The following is an 18,811-nucleotide window of genomic DNA, read 5'->3' on the forward strand; positions in this document are numbered from 1 at the left end:
CTCTGTCCTGCGCAATTGGCAACCCCTCCTCAATAAACCGCCATTATAACTATGAAGCCATTTTCACTCCTTTTGACAGTGTTTCTGGGTGGTGTGGCATGTGCCAACTCCCCACACATCGCATGTGGGGGGTGAGGTAAGAGTGGTCGTCTGGCAGGCGGAAGGTTGCCAGTTCGATCCCACGCCCTGGGTTCGTCGAAGTGTCCGTGACCCATGGAACCTAACCCCCAACTGCTTCCGATGGCATCGATTGCAAAGTGACTCAGATAAAAGCGCTCCAACCCCATCAGTGTAAATACGAGAGTTGTGACATTTATTGAGATGTTGTGAGAGTAAGAGTAGGATTTAGGATGATGGGCCGGCCAGCAAGTTTTTGTGAAAAAGAAAAAAGAAAAAAATTGTGTTTGGTAAAAAGAAAAAAAGGAGGGGGGGTCTTCAGCCTCCAAAAAACTTGAATTAATAAATACATGCACCCCATTTCCCATTTAGCATGTTAGGTCTTATGCTTGAGCCTTGCCTTTCGGGAGCTAGAGAGAGAGGTCTGGGTTCTCTTGGGGGTGGGCTGAGCTCTGTCCCCTCTGTCGCAGCACAAAGGAGGGGTGGGGAGGGGGTCTGCTCTGACATGCACAGTAGGTAATAGCTGGCGCTAGTGGGTGTTAATTTGTTATTGTTGTCCAGCAGCTGTGAAGCATGCTCCAGAGAGCAGGTGGCAGCCTTGGTGCCTGAATGTGTGTGTGTGTGTGTGTGTGTGTGTGCGTGTGCGTGTGTGTGTGTGTGTGTGCGTACATGGAGGAAAAGGTCAAGGGGTGGGTGGTGGGGGGGGGGGATCCAAATCTCAGGATCCAAATGTCCTGCTTGTAAAGAATAACATGACACACTGGACAATCTAATTTATTTTCAATGGGTCACTGTTTTTTTGAAGGAATATGAATCCATTGATGAGACATCGGGGGGTCATCCCTTGCCAAACTCCTGTCTTGGGGTGTAAAAAAATAAATAAAAGAAAAAAAGAAAGAAAAGGGAATGTTAGCCACGTGTGTCCAGATTTTTGTACAGGGCTGACGGGAGACGTATTTAAAGAAAATGGAAGGTTATAAAAAGGTTAAATTAACTTTATTGTCCCATTCTTATTGACGTTGTATTGATGTTACTCATTGGTATCTCGTCTAATCACACACAACTCAGGCTTCATGGTAATTTCATGATAAAGAAAGACGTCATGCCAGAAAGATAAAACGTCTGGACTAGCTGGATTAACCTAGCTACAGGTTATCAGCGTAGCAAGGATATCTATTTGTCAGCCACCTGCACTTGAATGGGCCAGCTGGAAGCTCATAGACAGGTGTTGTTTATTGCCTGCGGATAATGTAAATATTGCGTCTGGCTGGCATGCTTGTACCAGACTATGACATTGTCATCAGTTAAAACCAGTTCAGTTCGTAAAGCCTTGCGAGACTACAAATTTGGATAACTTTTATCGTTATGATTAAGCCTTGATTAATCAACTTGTTTTGTCGGAATTATTTATTCAGACAAAAGTATCGTTGTAAATAAATATTTATTTTCTAAAACAAAAACAATATTAAGCTACTTTACAATGTATATAGTTGTTCCAATCATGTAATCTAGCCTATAATAAGGCTACGTTTTAGTCCTGTGGGTTTGTCATAAAATAGGCTAGATGTACCTTCAAACATCCGCGGTCAGGCCACGGTCAAACAATGTTTCTCCTCCTTTTGTTGGCAAGTCTTTCAGGGGGTTCCCGCCCCCAAAACACCTCCTTTTCAACTCCGTCGGGGGGAGGGAGCGGGTGCATTCTGCTCTCCGTTCGTGTCCTAAGGACATTCAGTCCAAATCGACGAATGAAACCCGTACAGTGCGCTTGAATGGTGTGAACGGCTTAGCGGCGGGTATCCTCTGAGCTAACAGCACTATTCGCTCTCTTCGCAGCAGCAAGATACGTAAAATGGTCGGGATCCCCGGCGCTTTTCAGTGTAAGTTATTGCTTGTTTTCATTTTTTATGCGTTCGCTATGTCATAAATATTGACAGACATGGATGTTGACAGATCGATTAGCTTCGGGCCATGGTTGACGAGGACAAATGCATAATTGTAGCTGTTGTTTGCTGGTTGGCCGTATCCACTGGCTAATGCTGGCTACATGTATTGCAGCTGGGGTGCTATTGACGTGTAGAAATAGGCTTTGGTAGATGAGATTATATGTAATTTATACCCGATGTCATTCGGCGTCGCATTGCATTTGATCGATTTGCGTTTGCGCTAATAATTTTTTGGCCCCATAATAACAGTGCGAGTTAGCTAGCCAACATCTAGGTACTACTGGTAGGATTACTTGTTACAATGAACTGGTATGTAGTAGGCCTATCTTTAAAATTACAGTATATTTTAAGGTAGACAGGCTCGATAGGCTAGTTTAGCTGACCAGTTGCCCTTTTGTTTTATCTATATCTTTCTTACTTCGATTGCATTAGTCACAACAGGCTGCTTCATCCAGTTTGCATTCTTGTACTCCGTGAGGTAGTATTTCATAGCCTATGACAAGCTATGGCTCACCAGCCAAGCTTACAGTAGATGGATGGTAGTTAAGTGCGAAATGGTGTTTTGGCAAAATTTTAATGGTGTGTGAATGGGAGAAACGTCTCGCGCGTGATTGCTACAGTTCACTGTTATTTAAATAATCTGGAATTCTTTTGTCATGCAAATGACCCCTATAGAAATGACCCTGTCTTGAACACCCTTTTTTTTTTTTTTTTTTTTTTTTTGGAGAGGCCTTTTTCTTCCCTCCCCAGTCAATTGGAGATTAATCTGTAATCAGCCATAGTTTCGCACCATCTGGAGTTTACAGCTTTTCAGGACAATAACACCAGGCTGCTTTTAAAGCTGACGACAGAGGGCTCCCACTTGTCTAGTTGCCCCGCGGGGCAAAACACGGCAATACATGCAGGGTGTCACGATTGTGTCGCTGTTTAACTGGGGATCTTTTTAATTCGTCCCCAGAGACCACTCGCGAAACAAATGATACCGTTTGTGACATTCGTCATTATTTTAATTACGACCGTCCAGCACTTTTCACCTGGACCATATCCTTACTGACCCCCCTACCCCCCCGCCACACACACACACGTTTCAGATTTTTGATTAGGCTAGTGTTTCAACCAGCAATAATTGGCAGTGAAATCTGCAGTTTTACCACAGAGTAGCATTTATATGTAGGGCCAGTAGATGAAGTCTGAAATGTAACCAAGGATGTGTGCAGCATTTTGCTCTCTGGTGTTGTTAGAATCAGGGCAATACTTATATCTGTTTAACAACGTTGGTCATTATGACTGAGTCCGAATAAGAAAAATATTCAAACCAAAAATGAATGGTTTCATATTTATTTCTGGATTAAATACGTCTCTGGAAGAGGGACATGACCCTAGGCCATATAAATTGTTGCTTTTCCCCTTCATCATCCCTCCTCTGCAAGGGAAGATGTCCAAAAACCTCCAGTCTTCGAAGGGAGCGGAATTACAAAGCGCCTGCCTGCAGGTTTGCATTAGCGCTAATTGCTTTTGGCTCCAGTCGGTCTTCCAGCGCTGCCAGCGGGGGCCCCAACGTCCCGCTGCAGGAGACAGCCGTCTGGAAGCCGCTCGAACCCCGGCACGACTGGAGCCTGTGCCTGTCCCCACCGCAGGCGCCTGGGCCGCTAACACCTGCGTGAATGTTGGCCCTGAAGGCGATAAGTGCGATAACTTGTAAGCTGTCGGGCTATCTGCGTCTCTCTAAGGCCGATGTGTACTTATTTATTACGGGATTTAGTTGATTCATTGCACACAGAGGTCGAGGCGGCCAAGAATGTTGCTCATCGTTGACACAAAGCAGACCGTAACTGCTCCTCTCCGTTCTGAGAAATAATAATACCAGATCATTATGTTCAGCTGTAATAATGGGCTTGGAGGTGTGGAGGAGTGCAGAAAAATCGCCAGTAATCACAGGGCTCCCATTAGACATTAAGAAACAGATGCTCTTGCTACAGTAATTCATTTTGGACTCTGTTTTCATAGTGTGTGGTCGTACAATTACTCAACGGATTTAAACGTTTGCAAATGGTGACAGTATCTCTTTTTACCTCTTGAATACAAATTTTAAAGTAGTTTTTTGGTTGTTTGTTTACACATTTCTTTGGCCTCTAGAATTAATGCCCAAAATGTATTACAGTTCTTTAGGGATGAAGGTACAATGCAAGACATTAAGTTATGCTAGTCAGATTATGCCATCACACATTGACAGAACTATAGCCTGAACTTCACAATAAAATTAAAAAACAGGATACATTTGAAAAAAAATAAAATGTAAGAATTAAAATGTGGTGAAACACGTATTCCTAGCCATAATTATGGGGGAAATTAGGCACAAGTATGTGAGCCCTGCTCAAAAACCATGGTCTGCACTGTCTTTGTGCCTCACAGTTGCAAATAAGCAACATATTTCCCCTGCTGTTTGATGGGGGCTTTCTTTTAAATGTGAAGCCGCAGTTTAAGACAGTGAAAATTAGAACCACCTGTAGATCTGGGTAATGGGCATCGGACATTGCCCCCCCCCCCCCCCCCCTCCCCCCCCTCCCCCCCCCATATAAAGTGAGTGGAACATAAAGAGTGAAGCATTGCACTCACTGCACTGAAATTGTTTAACCTTACATGGTAGGCATCGGGTTTTTATGAGTTCAACTTCTGACAGGCTATGAGTTTTAATAAGGTTTCAGTCCTTAGGTGCACGTGTGTGCTAGTGCGAGGATGCTCACGCGCGGCACTCCGAATTAGACGACGGAACGACTCGGGAGAGGGAATTGACCGGCCCTCGGGAGAACTAACTGACGACAGGACCGCGCAGCTGTTCCTCATTGTCGTGTGCCGCGTTAAGGGTTTGGGAGGGATTGGATCCAGATGCGCGGGCCCGGCTCTCTGAGTCGTCCGTGGGCAGTCAAGCGTAGGAATCTGGCATCCAGAGGGCGATCGCCATTTAGCGTATCCGCACTCCGCAAGTCAGACTCTATTTCTCAGCTGTGCAGATTGGGCCCGTGTGTATTTACAATGCGGGTTGGCAAGCTTCTCTGTGGTCACCCTTTATGGAACGGGGCGCCTTCATGAACGATAAGGCTGAACTTTATTTGCACCCTTTGTGCTTAATGGAACTCGCGTAAAACGACTTGTGTGTCCGTAATGACCATGGTAAAAATACATTTTCGGAGAATACACTGAGTTTATAAACTTAGTGTTCATCCTTGCTCCGATTATCTGTCTGAAGAGAACAGTGAGGTTATATTGTGAAACCGAGCTCACGTTGTTCCAGAACTTTCTCTGTTGTGCAACAGAGGTTAGGCTACATGGCCTCCTGACATCATTGTTTTTGTGAAACGGACATTTATTGAGTGAAGGTTGTCTCTTTTCTCCTGGAATCGGTTGTTGAGTGTTTTGGGGATGGGGAGGGGTTACTCCTGAGTGTCAGGACCGTTTCTTGGTGCTTTTTTTTGATGTAAATGTGGAGCAGATGTTCTCATTATCCAGGGATAAGCAGGAGCCTGCAAGCAACGTAAGATGTGCCTGTAAATTCTAGTTTTACCACTGCATCATATTCCAAGCACGTTCTTATACGCAGTTGTTTTCTACTGAAGGTATCAATAATTCAGATCGCAAATGCCACATATTATGCCACATTTTGCTGCCGTTAAAAAACAGCTTATCCACCATAAAAATATTTAATATTCAGAGCTATACATTTGACCTGTGGCAATCCTCTTCGGTCTGGACCAGGGTGATATTCTCCCCCCAACGCACACATACACACATGCACGCACACACACATGTAGTTGGTCCTGCCTTTCTATCTCTCTCCAATATATGCATACAGAGCCTACATTTAAATTTGTCATCATATGTTAAATATTCAACTTTCTTTCTGTCAATTTGTCATACGTTTAAGCAATATATTGTAACATTGTTATTCTAATGAACATTTGCTGTTGGATGGGGTGGGGCCAGAGAACTGCCTCTAGCACAGGAGCTGCTCCTTGCTGATGTCTAAAGCAGAGACAGTGAAATTGCAGCAACACATTCTGATCATTCTTTAATCTTTCTGCTACTAGCTTCTCCCCATAGTTCCCGGTGCCTTGTTTGGCACCTCTGGAGGAGTATGAAGACGTACCCCTTTTAAACGCGAGCACGGTTTCACGGTACGGCACGGCAGTGGGAAAGGGCCGCAGGCGGAGTGGCGATTGCACCGCCGATCCACGGCCGAGTCCTCACCCCCCCAGCCCCTCAATCGAGAGGCTCAGGTGTTCAGGAGCACGCTTAACCCTCCAGAGGACGCACCTGCAGAGCCCAGGTGTGGCCCTCAACCCTGGGAAGACTGCAGCTGTTCCTGCCCTGGGCGGGGGGATATTAATAGATTGCGCGCTGCAGCAAGGTAGCCGCATGAGCAGGAGTTCTTCCAGTCGGATTAGGCATCCCGCGCCCCCACAGGACGTCCCCATCCAAGGCCGGCAGGCTCATACTCTTTCACCCGCCTTCCGTGGCAAGTGCTGTCTGTCCCGCAGAAGGGAAATGATTACGGCTTTTTCAACATTCGCTATCTTTTGTCAGCTTTCGAGTGAAAATGCTCCCAGAATGTACGTGTGCTTAAACCGAGCATTTCCTTTTGAAGGACGAGCGCAGCTGCGATGAAATACAAGGCTTTTTGTCAGTGCTTTAGGGAAAACTGGAGATAGCCTTGTGTTAGATGTGATGGACCCTGCTGGAGAAGTACGTGAGCGTTGTTGCTTTTCGAGCAACTTATTTGTAGAGTAGACCATCCTGCTTTTGTGTATTCGTGTCTGTCTCTCTCTCAGATACATATATACACACGCACGCACGCACGCACGCACGCACGCACGCACACACACACACACACACACACACACACACACACACGCACGCACACACACAAACAAACACGCGCGTGTGCACCATCGCGGCCCCCGGAGTGAAGTGTAATGAGAGTTGTTGCTGAGAGTTGGACGGAGGGGGGGGAAGACTGGTTGGGCCCATCTCAGACTAATCTCTCCCAGCAGGGCCGTGGAGCCAGACTCCTTGGAGCCGTGGGCTGGGGGTCTGGAATGTCAGTGAATGTCCTCCTGGGAAGGGGCGGAGCCAGTCGTTGTGGGTGATATGGATCTGATTGACAGGAGGGGGCACTACAATGGTACTGAGATAGAGGGAGTGGAAGTATGTGTGTGTGTGTGTGGGTATTGTAGTTATTCAAGTTTTCCCTAGTATGAGGACACTGTGAAAAATGAGGTGGTGGTTCCGGCACTGCTACTGTGCTATGAGGTAGAGTACATTTTGGTCATGAATGAAGCCGCTTGATGAGATGCAATTCAGTAGTTTTTTTACCTCTCTAATTGCGCTGCTCCTGTGGTCGAGAGGAACCCAGCACATAATTAGCTGCTCCCACCTGAGGTCACCTTTCTGAGAGCCACCTGGAGGGAAGATGACACCCTGGGGTTTCAGGTGCGGTCAGGCACACCGGAATCATATCGGAAGTGTGGGGAACAAAAAAAGAATGCTTTCTTTGCTTTCATTTTGAGAAAAACAACTTTGTGGAATACTCAAGCCAGGAAAGTTGGGAAGTGGGAATAGCTGAGTGGCAGCCATGTTTTGTGGTCTCCTGGACTCTGACGGTGACCTGAGCGGTCTGGGAGGTCTGCAGTCACTGACCGCCATGTCATGGCCTGCCGCGCCCACAGAAGGAAAGGGAAACGCTCGCACGCAGCTGTGAAGCAGGATGTTCAAGGACGAGGGCTGGAGGGGGTGGCCACACCTGGCTGTGTTGGAATTAGATATCATTACACCCCTCCAGACGATTACGATATCTCCCCTGTCCGGAACATTCTGAGTACAGGGAGTTAAATATTTTTTTATTTCTTTCTGACTCCCCTCTGTTCTCCGATGTGGTGTCTCGTAAGATCTGCTTCCAGTAATCTGGAGTGGTCACTAATTCACCTCCTTATTTTTCTAAAAGGTTTTCTGTGGGTGTGTGCGTGCGTGTGTTTTTGCGTGTGTGCGTGTGACTGAAGCCAGATGTACAGGCTACACAGCGATATCTAATTTTGCCCCCCCCCCCTCTCCTTTTTTTTTTCAATCCAAATGCTTACCAGATGCACGGAAGGAACATAAATGCCTTCCTTACGAGTCCTGGTATCGATTTCTCCTTTTGTTTCCATTTACCTTTTTTAGTAAGGTTAAAAGCTTGTAGTAATTAACTCTGGCTGTGACTGTAAGCTTGAGCCTGAGCAACATGGTCTTTGACGCTTAAACATTCAGTAATTAAAACATTAAGTCACTTCTCTTACTGCTATAGGTTTCAGTGTAGTTAATTAATCAATCAATGCACTAACACACCACTCATTTGCATCTCCAGTCACAGATAGAAAGTAGTACCTTACGCAAAGTAGTGCTGCTATAACCTAATAAGCTTTACCCAAACCCCCTGTCATGGTGACGGTATCCACGGCAACATAAGAGACTTTCACATATGGGAGAGATGACAGGTAAGGGGGATGAAATCATTGACAGTTGGTGTGGATGGAACAGTTTCAATCATGAGGGATGTTACAAGTAGACAAACTCAATAATCTGAACACCCCATGGGCAGGAATCCTAGATTGGCTCTTCATCATAATAATAATAATAATAATAATAATAATAATAATAATAATAATAATGTATTGCATTGTTTTAATTTCATGACCTTAAAAATGCTTGGCACTGAATGGTTGGGCAATGTACAAAGCAGCCATGAATGTTCAGCACATATTTGGCTTTTATCTTAAAAAAAAAAAAATATATATATATATATATATATATATTTATTTTATTTTTTTTCCTTGCTCCTAGCTCCACCCAATGGGGGAGGCAAAAAAAGGAAGCAAGGAAAGCAAGTGAAGACAGGGGATCTGAGAAAACAACATGAATTAGGCAAATGGAATATCCTTGCTCCTTAAAGCAATGTTACATGCGTGGCAGTGGGGAGAGGTGGATCCACTGGTTGATCATTTATTCATCACTCTTTCCGAAAAAAAGAATTCCACAAACTAAGGTTGCGCTCATGTTTTTGCATAAAATGGCGTCGCTCAAATTAAACGACTCCGTTGGGAGGATATCCACATGATTACAGCAGAAAATTTGACCACTGTAAAAAAAGCCAATTGGATGGAATTTAGTGCAGAATTTGACCCCACAAGAGGACAGTTGGGTTTATCTTAATAGTGAAAGCCAGTGAGCTCAATTTATCAGAGACAGATGAGGATGTGGATTAGACAGGGTTGGGAGGTGCGGCTTAGAGCATGAATTCTGCCTGGAAGTGACTTCTTAGTGAGGAGAGAGAGATTCGATTTTATAAAGCTTAAAAGAGAAGCCAAGAAAGAGGAAAGAGTGAGTGAGTGAAAGGGGTAGGAGACAGAAAATAGAGAAAGTGAGAGCCAGAGAAAGTGAGAGGGAAAGAAAAGACCTAAGAGAGAGAAAAGGGGAGGCGGGGGGTGGGGTAGGGGACTGGACTGCTAGAATATCCTTTTCCATCTGGGACCCATCTGTGTTTCTCTGGCTCGAGACAGGCTGCCTGGGTCTCTGCAGGGCCTCCTGTGTGGGAAAGCAAACACATGGCTGACACATGAGGGGGAGAGAATGAGCGATATAGAGAAAGAGAGAAACGGAGGGAGAGCGAGCAATACAGAGAGATGGAGGGAGGATACAGAGAGAGAGAGATGGAGAGAGAAGGGAACGGAGGGAGAAAGAGAGGGGGAAACATGAGAAAAGCCAGATAAACTAAGCATAACAGGACAACAGAGAGGGCATAAGAAACAACCCAAGTGTGTGTGTATGTGCGCATGTGTGTTCGTATGTGCAAGTGAGTCTTTGAGTCTTCGTGTCCTTGCGTGCGTGCTTGTGTGTGTGAAAAGCTGTGTTTATGTATATGTATATTCTGTGTCAATTTGGTAAATGTTTGACTTTCAGTCCTGAAGAACCATGTATTTATAAATGGCTAAATGTTTTAAATTAAAAGGCCATGTGTTTTTGTGTTGTTGTCTGCTTGTTTGGCTAAATTTGTTATGCTCATGCACCGTCTGTGCCAGAAATTGCCCCGATTTGACATGGTTCTGACAACAATATCGTTCCCTCCAACATTGACCCAAGTGCACCTGTATGTTAATGGTGAGAACAGCAGTTAGACGATTGTGTGTGCTTGTTTGGGTTGTGGTGGCATTTGCAGGTATTTGTAAATATGCAAATGACACAGAAAGAACCACCAATCAGGAGAATGACACTAGGGTCAGGACAGGTGACTGGCAACACACTGGTGAAGTGAGACCAACCACAGTAAAGCAGTGGAACTATATCAGTCATCAGAGGTCATTCTTCAACTGGTTTTCCGGTCGTGACCCAAGTAAAATAAAATAAAATGGACATTTTGTGGAACATTTTCCACATTTTGAGTTTTCAAATATTTCTGAAAATTTTACAGGATTACAGGTAAAACTACAAAATTACAGGTAATGCTGTACAGGGATTCAGTCCAGCACAGCACTGCATCTGCTTTGGGTTAGCAACCGGAAGCGCTAGGTTAGCGTCACTGACTGGAGCCGTAGCACCAGCCCTCCTGTGCCTGTCATCCGCTTTGCTCCCGGATTTCGGTGTCATTGCGCGCCGGGCGTGTGCCATCTGAATGGGACCTTTGTGTTTCGGGGCCGTGGGGGAGGTTTTGATCGGGGTCAAGGTCTGTGTGGGGCGCTGAGCGGCCACGGGGGGTGCAGGGCCGGGGTTTGGCGGTAATGCTCCATGGCCTGAGCAGTGACCCTTGGTGCACTTTTGTCTGGGACAATGGCGGGAGGATTGTCACTTGGACAGGGTGATGGGCGGCACGTGCCTGCCGTGGTCTTGACCGTGATTGTGTCCCCTCTTCTTTGTTCTTTCCAGCTTTGTTACTCTTCTGTTCCACCCATCCATCCATCCATCCTTTTACTGAACCGATTCTTCCTGGTTAGGGTCGTGGGGTGTGGAGCTGGAGAGTATACCAGCATGCTTTGGGAGGCAGGGATACACCCTGAACAGGTCCTTCCATTTACTTATTTATTTCAGCCTCCCCAGCATTGTTGTACCTGTAGGCTGGTCCTTTTACTACAGCGCCCTCTGCTGGTGAAAGGGAGCCAGTAATAAGCAGCAAGGCACAGTTAGTTTGATGCACTCCGCCATTTCTTTTCATAGGCAAACTCTGCTCTTGACTGTTTAGGTGGCTGCCTGGCAGGGTTCCTAAAGCCTGCAGGAGACTACGCATCACAGCCAGTGGGTGTGGCTCCTGCCTCCTGCCTAATCCATTGTCCCCCTAACTCTCCTTGGCTTGGGTTTGGCTTAGCCATATGATTGGACGGGCCCCTCGCCCGTGAAAAATTGTCTTTGGTCCAAGACAAACACCTCCCCTCTTCTCCTGTCAACACACGTTTAACCCCAACTGGTTTCGGGAAGGGGGCTTCAGCGTGTGTGACATGGATTCAATAAGACCGAAAACCCCATGTTAAAGTCTCTTTCTCTTGTGGGGTGGAAGGGGAACGGAGAAAGGATTCATAACTTCAGTTTGGGCCCCTCCACTGTCCTTGTTGGAGTTAAAATGCCCCCCTCCCTGATACCCCATCCCCTACCTCTCCTGCCAGACACTGTGCATCACATTTAAATGATCTCCGTTCATCAGCCAATCAGTCTAAATGGGTTTGTTATGGTGTGACTTTCTTAATGGATTATCAGAAAGTTTAACTCCAGGCCTGGAGAGCCACACTATCTGCAGGTTTAAATCCAGTCCTGTGGAGGGCCACAGTGCCGGCAAGTGTGTGCGTGTGCACGTTTGATTTGTCTGCATGCTTATGTGTTTGTGTGTCTGGTGTGTATGTGCGTGTGTGTGTGGGGTGGGGGTTGTCTGTTTGAGGTTTATGGAGATTGGAGCTCTCTGAATTTGGAAGGCACCTTTTGTCAGAAGACCTTTGTTGTGCCCTGAAAGCCTGAATCCCAGAGCTATGCATTCAACTCCATAGAGAGAGAGTGAGAGTTTGAATGTGTGTCAGTGTGTGGAGTTATAAGGGTGTTTTATGTTCAATGGAGGGAGGTGAGCTTGTTTTTGCAGATGGAATAGGGCGAGGGACTGCAATAAGTTTTCCCTCTTTGTGACATATTTGTGTTTTTTCATATGTTGGTGGTTTTTGTTTTATTGTCTTTTTTATGTATGTAATGTCATTGGTATGTTGAGAGTAGGTTAAACATTTTAAAGGAAGGTTCGACATTTTTTTTAAATGGAGAGAAGGAGTGAGCGATTGGACAGACAGAGAGAGACGGTCAGGCTGTAAAGCTGATTGGAGAGAGTCAGGGTTTGTTTGGTCAGTACACACACCTGTTACTGTGTTTGCAGAACGGGTGGTTGTTTGAGGATGGAGGTTGCAGTGATAGTTTTATGGAGTAAGAGCAGTGATGGTTTGATGGAGGGGTTTAGGTCTGTATACAGTAAGAGCAGTGATTGTTTGATGGAGGGTTCAGGTCTTTGGGCAGTAAGAGCAGTGATGGTTTGATGATAAGATGGTTGCTGCTCTGCTTTTTAAGGTGGAAGTTCCTATAAGGGTTTGATGATAAGATGGGGGTTCCTATAAGGGTTGAATGATAAGATGGATGTTTAGGTAGGGGTGGTAGGCCTAGGAGTAGATGTGCAGTGTGTTTTTCAGCGACCAGGTGTGCCCTTGTTTCCCTATTTCTTTTTCTTTTTTTCCCCTCCCTCCCCTGTACAGTTGACCACATAGGCCCCAGCTGGCTGGCTGGATCCTGCCTGATTGGATCCATATGGCTGAAAGGGGGTGTTTGTGAGTGTGAGTGTGAGTGTCTGTAACTGCATATATGTGTGCGTGTGTTTCTAGGCCATTATACTTTTGATGAACACATGAGTGTGATTTGTTCGTACAGTACAGACTAATATTGTAATGTTTGTGCCTTTCAGAAGATGGCTGCTTCGTGACATATTTTTGCAATATCAGCTTTTGGCAAGATAGTACATTGTTTAACTTGTCCAAGCTGGCTAATGTTTATCATATTTCGAGGAAACTTAATTAAAAAAATAAAGCAATAGAAATGATATCTTTCTAAGAACGGACCTCTTGACGTCCAGTTGCTAATGGCTATCAAAGGGTCAGGAGAGATGTGTTTGCCATTCGAGGTCATGGAGGTCACTGACCAGGAAGTGGCTTTTTAGATGTGACACGAGAAAGGCTGTGGACACATCATCACTCCGCTGCGATGAAGACCAGCTTTAGCTTCAAAGACAGGCCTGCTGACCACAACTGAGCCTGTTCTGGAAGGTTTAGCGGAATCTATCCGTGTCAAAACTGCCGCTAATTCCCAATGAATACCCGATTAGACCTGTTGAGCACCAAGGGTAATTCTTCAAAGAATTTCAAAGCTGACCTTCTGAAACTGACTGAACATGAATCTGTAATTGGAGCCTCATCCGTTTCAAGCTCGCTGTGAGACAGTAAACACTTGGAAATTGCCATTTACGAGCCATTACAAGGCTCATAAAGCCTGGTGCACCCAACCAAACAGTTTTCTTTAGATTCATTTTTTATTCTGCCTATTTTCTGTTAGGTGTGAGCCCTGTGAAGAGTGCAAAGGCTAGCCAGATTCATTGGCCTTGCACTGTTGCTTTTGTTTGTATTCCATTAGTTTTTAAATAATTTTACTCATTAACTGATGTTGTTTCTGTCGTTGAGTAATGTTAAGTACTTTAGGGTCTTATCTAGAGCAACTTACAAAATTGCAAACAGAAAGGCTTTCGGCAGCAAGCAAAGGTGATGCCTATTTATCAGCGTCATAGTAGAAATGGGTACATAAACCCACAGAAATTTTCTATTTGCATTTAAAGTGTGCATTAAGCCACAAAATACATGTGCATGTGTATTTGTGTGTGTGTACATACCTGTATTTGTGTGTGTGTACATACCTGTATTTGTGTGTGCATCCATGCCTGTATTTGTGTGTGCATCCATGCACAGGTTCCTGTTGAACTGTGGTCTACCTGCAGTGCTAGCTTTGCGTGTTCATGCTTCCTGTGGCTGTTCTTTCCACCAGATGCCCGTACAGCTGTGAGCTTGCATGCTTGTTAAACCTGGAGACCAGAAGCACCTGGATCTCTGTGGCCCATGCACCCTGGCCCCTCAGTCAGGCTTCCTAACTCAGATCTCACCGCACCGCCTTTACCGGCTGTCTGTAAACGGCCAACTGCCAGCTTCATTCACAAGTTTTTGTTCATTAAACACTAAAGGTGTGTTTGAACGCCATGCTGGTGTTAACGGCAGACGTGTGTGTGTGTGTGCGTGCACATACAGCGCTGTATGTGTGTGTGCGTGCGCACATACAGAGCTGTGTGTGTGTGTATGTGTGCACACATAGCTCTGTGTGTGCACACGTACAGCACTGTATGTGTGTGTTTGTGCGCACTTACAGAGCTGTGTGTGTGTGTGTGTGTGTGTGTGTGTGTGTGCGTGCGTGCGTGTGCACTCACATAAGCTCTATCCGCCTCGTTTTCCTAATTATCGGCCCCTTGCTGGGAAAACTGGTGAGTGTTCAATAACAGGAAGGAGGAGGGTAGTCCTCCAGTGCAGCATACAAACCAGAGCCCAAATGGAGGAGCTGTGTGTGTCTGTGTCTGTCTTTGTGCGTCTCTGTGCGTCTGTGTTCGGGGTTGGGTGGGGGGGTGGTACATCAACAGTTCTGCGCTCTTTGAATCCACTGTGTCTGTGTGCATGCTTGCATGCGCTTGTGTACATGCGTTTGTGCGTAGGCTCCCGAAAGTGTGAAATGAACTGAAAACACGTTCCTGTCTGCGCCTTGCCGATCTGTCCACTGCCAAATAAACTCAGGATGCCAAGCCCCTTCCCCTCCCTCTCTCCCTCCACCTCCCCTGTTTATACAGCCAGTCAATGATACTAAACAACCCTCTTTTCAGCCGTGTTAGACTGAACACCTGATAAAATAAGCATGCCCTCCATCTGCTCAGATGAAGAGAGGGCAACAGTTACTGTGTACAGTTCTGCATGACTAAGGGAAAGAAAGGAGAGAAGGAAGGAAGGAAGGAAAGAAATTAAGAAGGAAATATAGAAAATGAGGTTCATCTTAAGGCTTGTGTGTGTGTGTGTCCTGTGATCTCCTGTGATCCCCCCCCTTCAGCAGAAGGACAGTGTCAGGGGTTCTCCCTTATTTGCATTAGCTGTACTATATACAGTTTATCTTTGTTGCTTCTTTGTACAGTAGTTTAAAACATGACCTGTTATTACAATTGCTTGTCATGCTTAATGTTTGGATTATTATCCAGTTGTAGCCATTTTGCTGGTTATTCATCATTGTAATATGCAGTTAGAGCAGTTATGCTTGGTTATTTATGGACTGTGTACCAGTGTGTTATTTGTCTTAACGTGCGGTCTCATGCTTTCACGTGAGGTTTGGCAGCGGCCCAGTTGAAGTTTTGGCACAACTCTGGAAAATACATTTCAGGCCTACAGTGCAACTTTTTGTTTTCATTTTTTTTGTTCAGGTCTGGAGAAAATTGGAACAGGACAAAAGTGTCTTACGAGACAGAACTTTAATGGAAAAACAAGATGTTTAGATTTTTTCTGTTAATTACCATATCTTTTATTGCACGCTGATCCCTCTCTCGCCAGAATGTCTCGTGTTGGGGGGAAATGGATATATTTTCACTATTCACCAGCCTCAGCTGGGTTTTCATTGTTAATAAAAAAAGAAGAAAATAAAGAGTAATACTGTGCATTTGAATTTGTAAAGCTTGTATAAGCTGGTCCCTGAGGCTTTCTCCTGTTGTCCATTGCTTTGTCAGGCTAAAGCACTCAAGGTACTTGATACATTTCTGACAATGACATCCTGCAAGCAAGAAATGTTCAAATACAGGCACAAAGTAATATGCTGATGCACGGCATTCATCTTGTCTGAGACAGTATCTAGGCAAGCATGTTTACTTCAACTCAACATAAAAATCTGATCTTCTTAATAGCAGAAATTGTGCGATGGTTGATGGTTTTCTCATCACTTAGAGCAGAGGTCAGCAACCCTGGTCCTGGAGAGCTGCAGGGCGTGCTGGCTTTTGTTGTTATTCAACAATTAACTGATCAATGAAAGCCGTTGATTACATAGTTCATTCACCTCACCTGGTTTCTTGGGTCTGAATTTGTTGCTGATTTTAAGGTGAAAACAAAAACCAGCACACCCTGCGGCTCTCCAGGACCAGGGTTGCCGACCCCTGACTTGGAGCATGACACTGTAATGGCGTGATGTACACAAGAGCTTTGAAGGAATTTTCAGAAATGTGTAGCATTAATGCATGCTTGTACTACATTACCTTTTTCTTTCCACCGTTCATGTTTTTCTTCACACTATGGAGTTTTTGCTTGCTTTTTGGGGATTCAGGTCAGATTTTTGCTCAATTTTCCTTTCTGTAATGCAAACTGAACAGACACTAATTGTAACACGGTCACTGTAAAAAAAACAAAACACATTACCCACAATCCACAGGTTGCATTATGTATGCCTTCTCAGCTTAACTGCGGAGGCAGAGGTAGGAACCGTGCCCTTTGAATATTAAATGGATAAAATGCTGGTGCAGCCTATTTCTCCCTGTTCTGTAAGTTTTTAAAACTGACACAGTGCTCCGTCCTTTTCATTGCCACACTCCTGAGTACATCTGGAACATTCTCTTGTGGTCTCGGGGGGCCCTTCCAAACTCACTTGCGAGGGACTGGGAAGGTTTGGCCCTGGGAGCTTTGACGTTCGGCTGTGTTTGCAAGCTCCTGGCAGTGTGAATGGGCAGTAACGTGTGAACAGGAGCCACGTTGGGCGCTGCTGGGTGTCTTTTCCTCAGCATTAATCTAGTCGCATGTTCTGGACTGTAGTTCCTGAGGTCACCACAGGAAGTCCCAGAGATCCAGAGCACAGATGACTAATTCCCATTCGACACAAGCGGGGCGCAGGGCTGGTGTTCTTCTGGCTGTAGGGGGCCAAATAACCCCCCCTGCTTGTATCCCATTTCTTTCGTTAACTCACATTTTTCTGATCGCTGCTTTTAAATGTCCCCCTTTCCTGTGGCATTCACTCCTGGTGTCATGGAAGAGTTTGTAGTTTGCCGTCGTCTTTTTTCATGTTTGTTTGATGTAGGATTCCCGTTCCTCTTCATTCTTTCAGACTGCGGAGAGAAGAAGAACCCTGCCATGCCCGGTTCCCCCGTGGAGGTCAAAGTTCACGCCAGACCAGCGCAGTCCGCCATGCCGCCTCTCCCGTCCGTCAATCCGAGCGGGCCCCACCCGGTCTCCTTCTCCTCCACCTCTCGTGAGTTTCCCAGCATTGATCAGATCTGCTCCAAAATGTCTGGCTTACTCCCACACTGGTCACTGTTCGAATCCGGCTGTGCTGTGAAAAGCTTGGCTGACCACACGGCTGAAGATGAAGTTGAGCGCTGGCTAAACTCACAGTAAATCCTCGGTGAAAGATGCATGAACTGCAGAAGCAACCTTTGGAACGTGTCACTCCCCACTACTGTTAACCAGCAAGCTGAACTTCTCTCAGTTCTTTTAAAACTAGGCTTGTTTCCCTGGTGTAAAATCCTGCTATGACCAGCTTAAAATACCAGCTACCAGCTGTTTCAAAACATAGCTTGAGCTGGTCAAACCATGTTGAGGATGGAGCTTGCCTAGCAGGTCAACCAGCTACCAGCTGTTTCAAAACCTGGCTTGAGCTGTTTTTTTTTTTTTTCAGTCGGCTTCTCTTCTGCTTTCCCTTGCAGTGACCAACGGGATGAACCACTCCCCGCCTACCTTAAATGGTGTGCCGTCCCCACCCCAGCGTTACAGCAGTGACCCTTCCTGCTCCTCCTCCTCCTCGCTGGCCAATCAGCAGCTCCCGGCCACCTGCGGGGCCAGGCAGCTGAGCAAGCTGAAGCGCTTCCTGACCACGCTGCAGCAGTTCGGCAACGACATCTCGTCTGAGATCGGGGAGAGTGTGCGCGGCCTGGTCCTCGCATTGGTGGTGAGCATCCAGTGTTCTCTGATTATGAGGGTTTATTCAGTGCAGAGTATGGGAGTGTACTCTGTATCAGCTTATGGGAATTACTGTCTAAATCTTTAAGTTAAGCACCCCATTGTATATGTCGACAATGCATTAAATTTATCCGAACAAAATGCATTATCCTCTGAATAAGGGTGCCCTTTCTGATAAGCACATAAACCATAATAAAGCCCATAGAGTCATTAGTAGCCATTGCAAAGTCTGCTCCTTTGTTTTTATGAATTATTAATGTGGGATCCCCAGACTAAGACGAGCACATTGTCAAATGGCTATAAGAAGACCGATCCATGTTGAGGAATCATAAAGTGAAGAATCATTGAAAAGTTTCTACTGTTCTTTGCAGAACTCGACCATCACCATTGAAGAGTTCCATGCAAGGCTGCAGGAAGCCACCAACTTCCCCCTACGCCCCTTCGTCATCCCGTTCCTAAAGGTACCTTTCACTAATCTCCACCTGTTCTTCATGTCCTTCCTATAGGAACCCCCTCTTTTACTGACCTCCACTCATTTTTCATCCCTTTCCTAAAGGTACCCCCTCTTTCTCTGACCTCCATCTTTGCTAAGGGTACTTGCTCTTTCTCTGACTTCTGTCTTATGATTTTGAGATTGATAGAGAAGCTACG

General features: G+C 45.6%; 1 protein-coding gene across 1 annotated transcript in view; it reads left to right on the forward strand.

Moving 5' to 3' along the window:
- Window positions 1-1,698: 1,698 nt before the first annotated feature.
- LOC133138726 (protein CBFA2T2-like) overlaps window positions 1,699-18,811 on the forward strand; it is a 29,044-nt gene continuing 11,931 nt past the window's right edge. The window contains exons 1-4 of the mRNA XM_061257718.1: window positions 1,699-1,994; window positions 17,310-17,453; window positions 17,908-18,149; window positions 18,532-18,621. Coding sequence (XP_061113702.1) covers window positions 1,967-1,994; window positions 17,310-17,453; window positions 17,908-18,149; window positions 18,532-18,621 — 504 coding nt within the window. The 5' untranslated portion in view covers window positions 1,699-1,966. The remainder of the gene's footprint in view (window positions 1,995-17,309; window positions 17,454-17,907; window positions 18,150-18,531; window positions 18,622-18,811) is intronic.

Source organism: Conger conger, chromosome 10 (assembly GCF_963514075.1).
Source record: "Conger conger chromosome 10, fConCon1.1, whole genome shotgun sequence".
Lineage (NCBI taxonomy): Eukaryota > Metazoa > Chordata > Actinopteri > Anguilliformes > Congridae > Conger > Conger conger.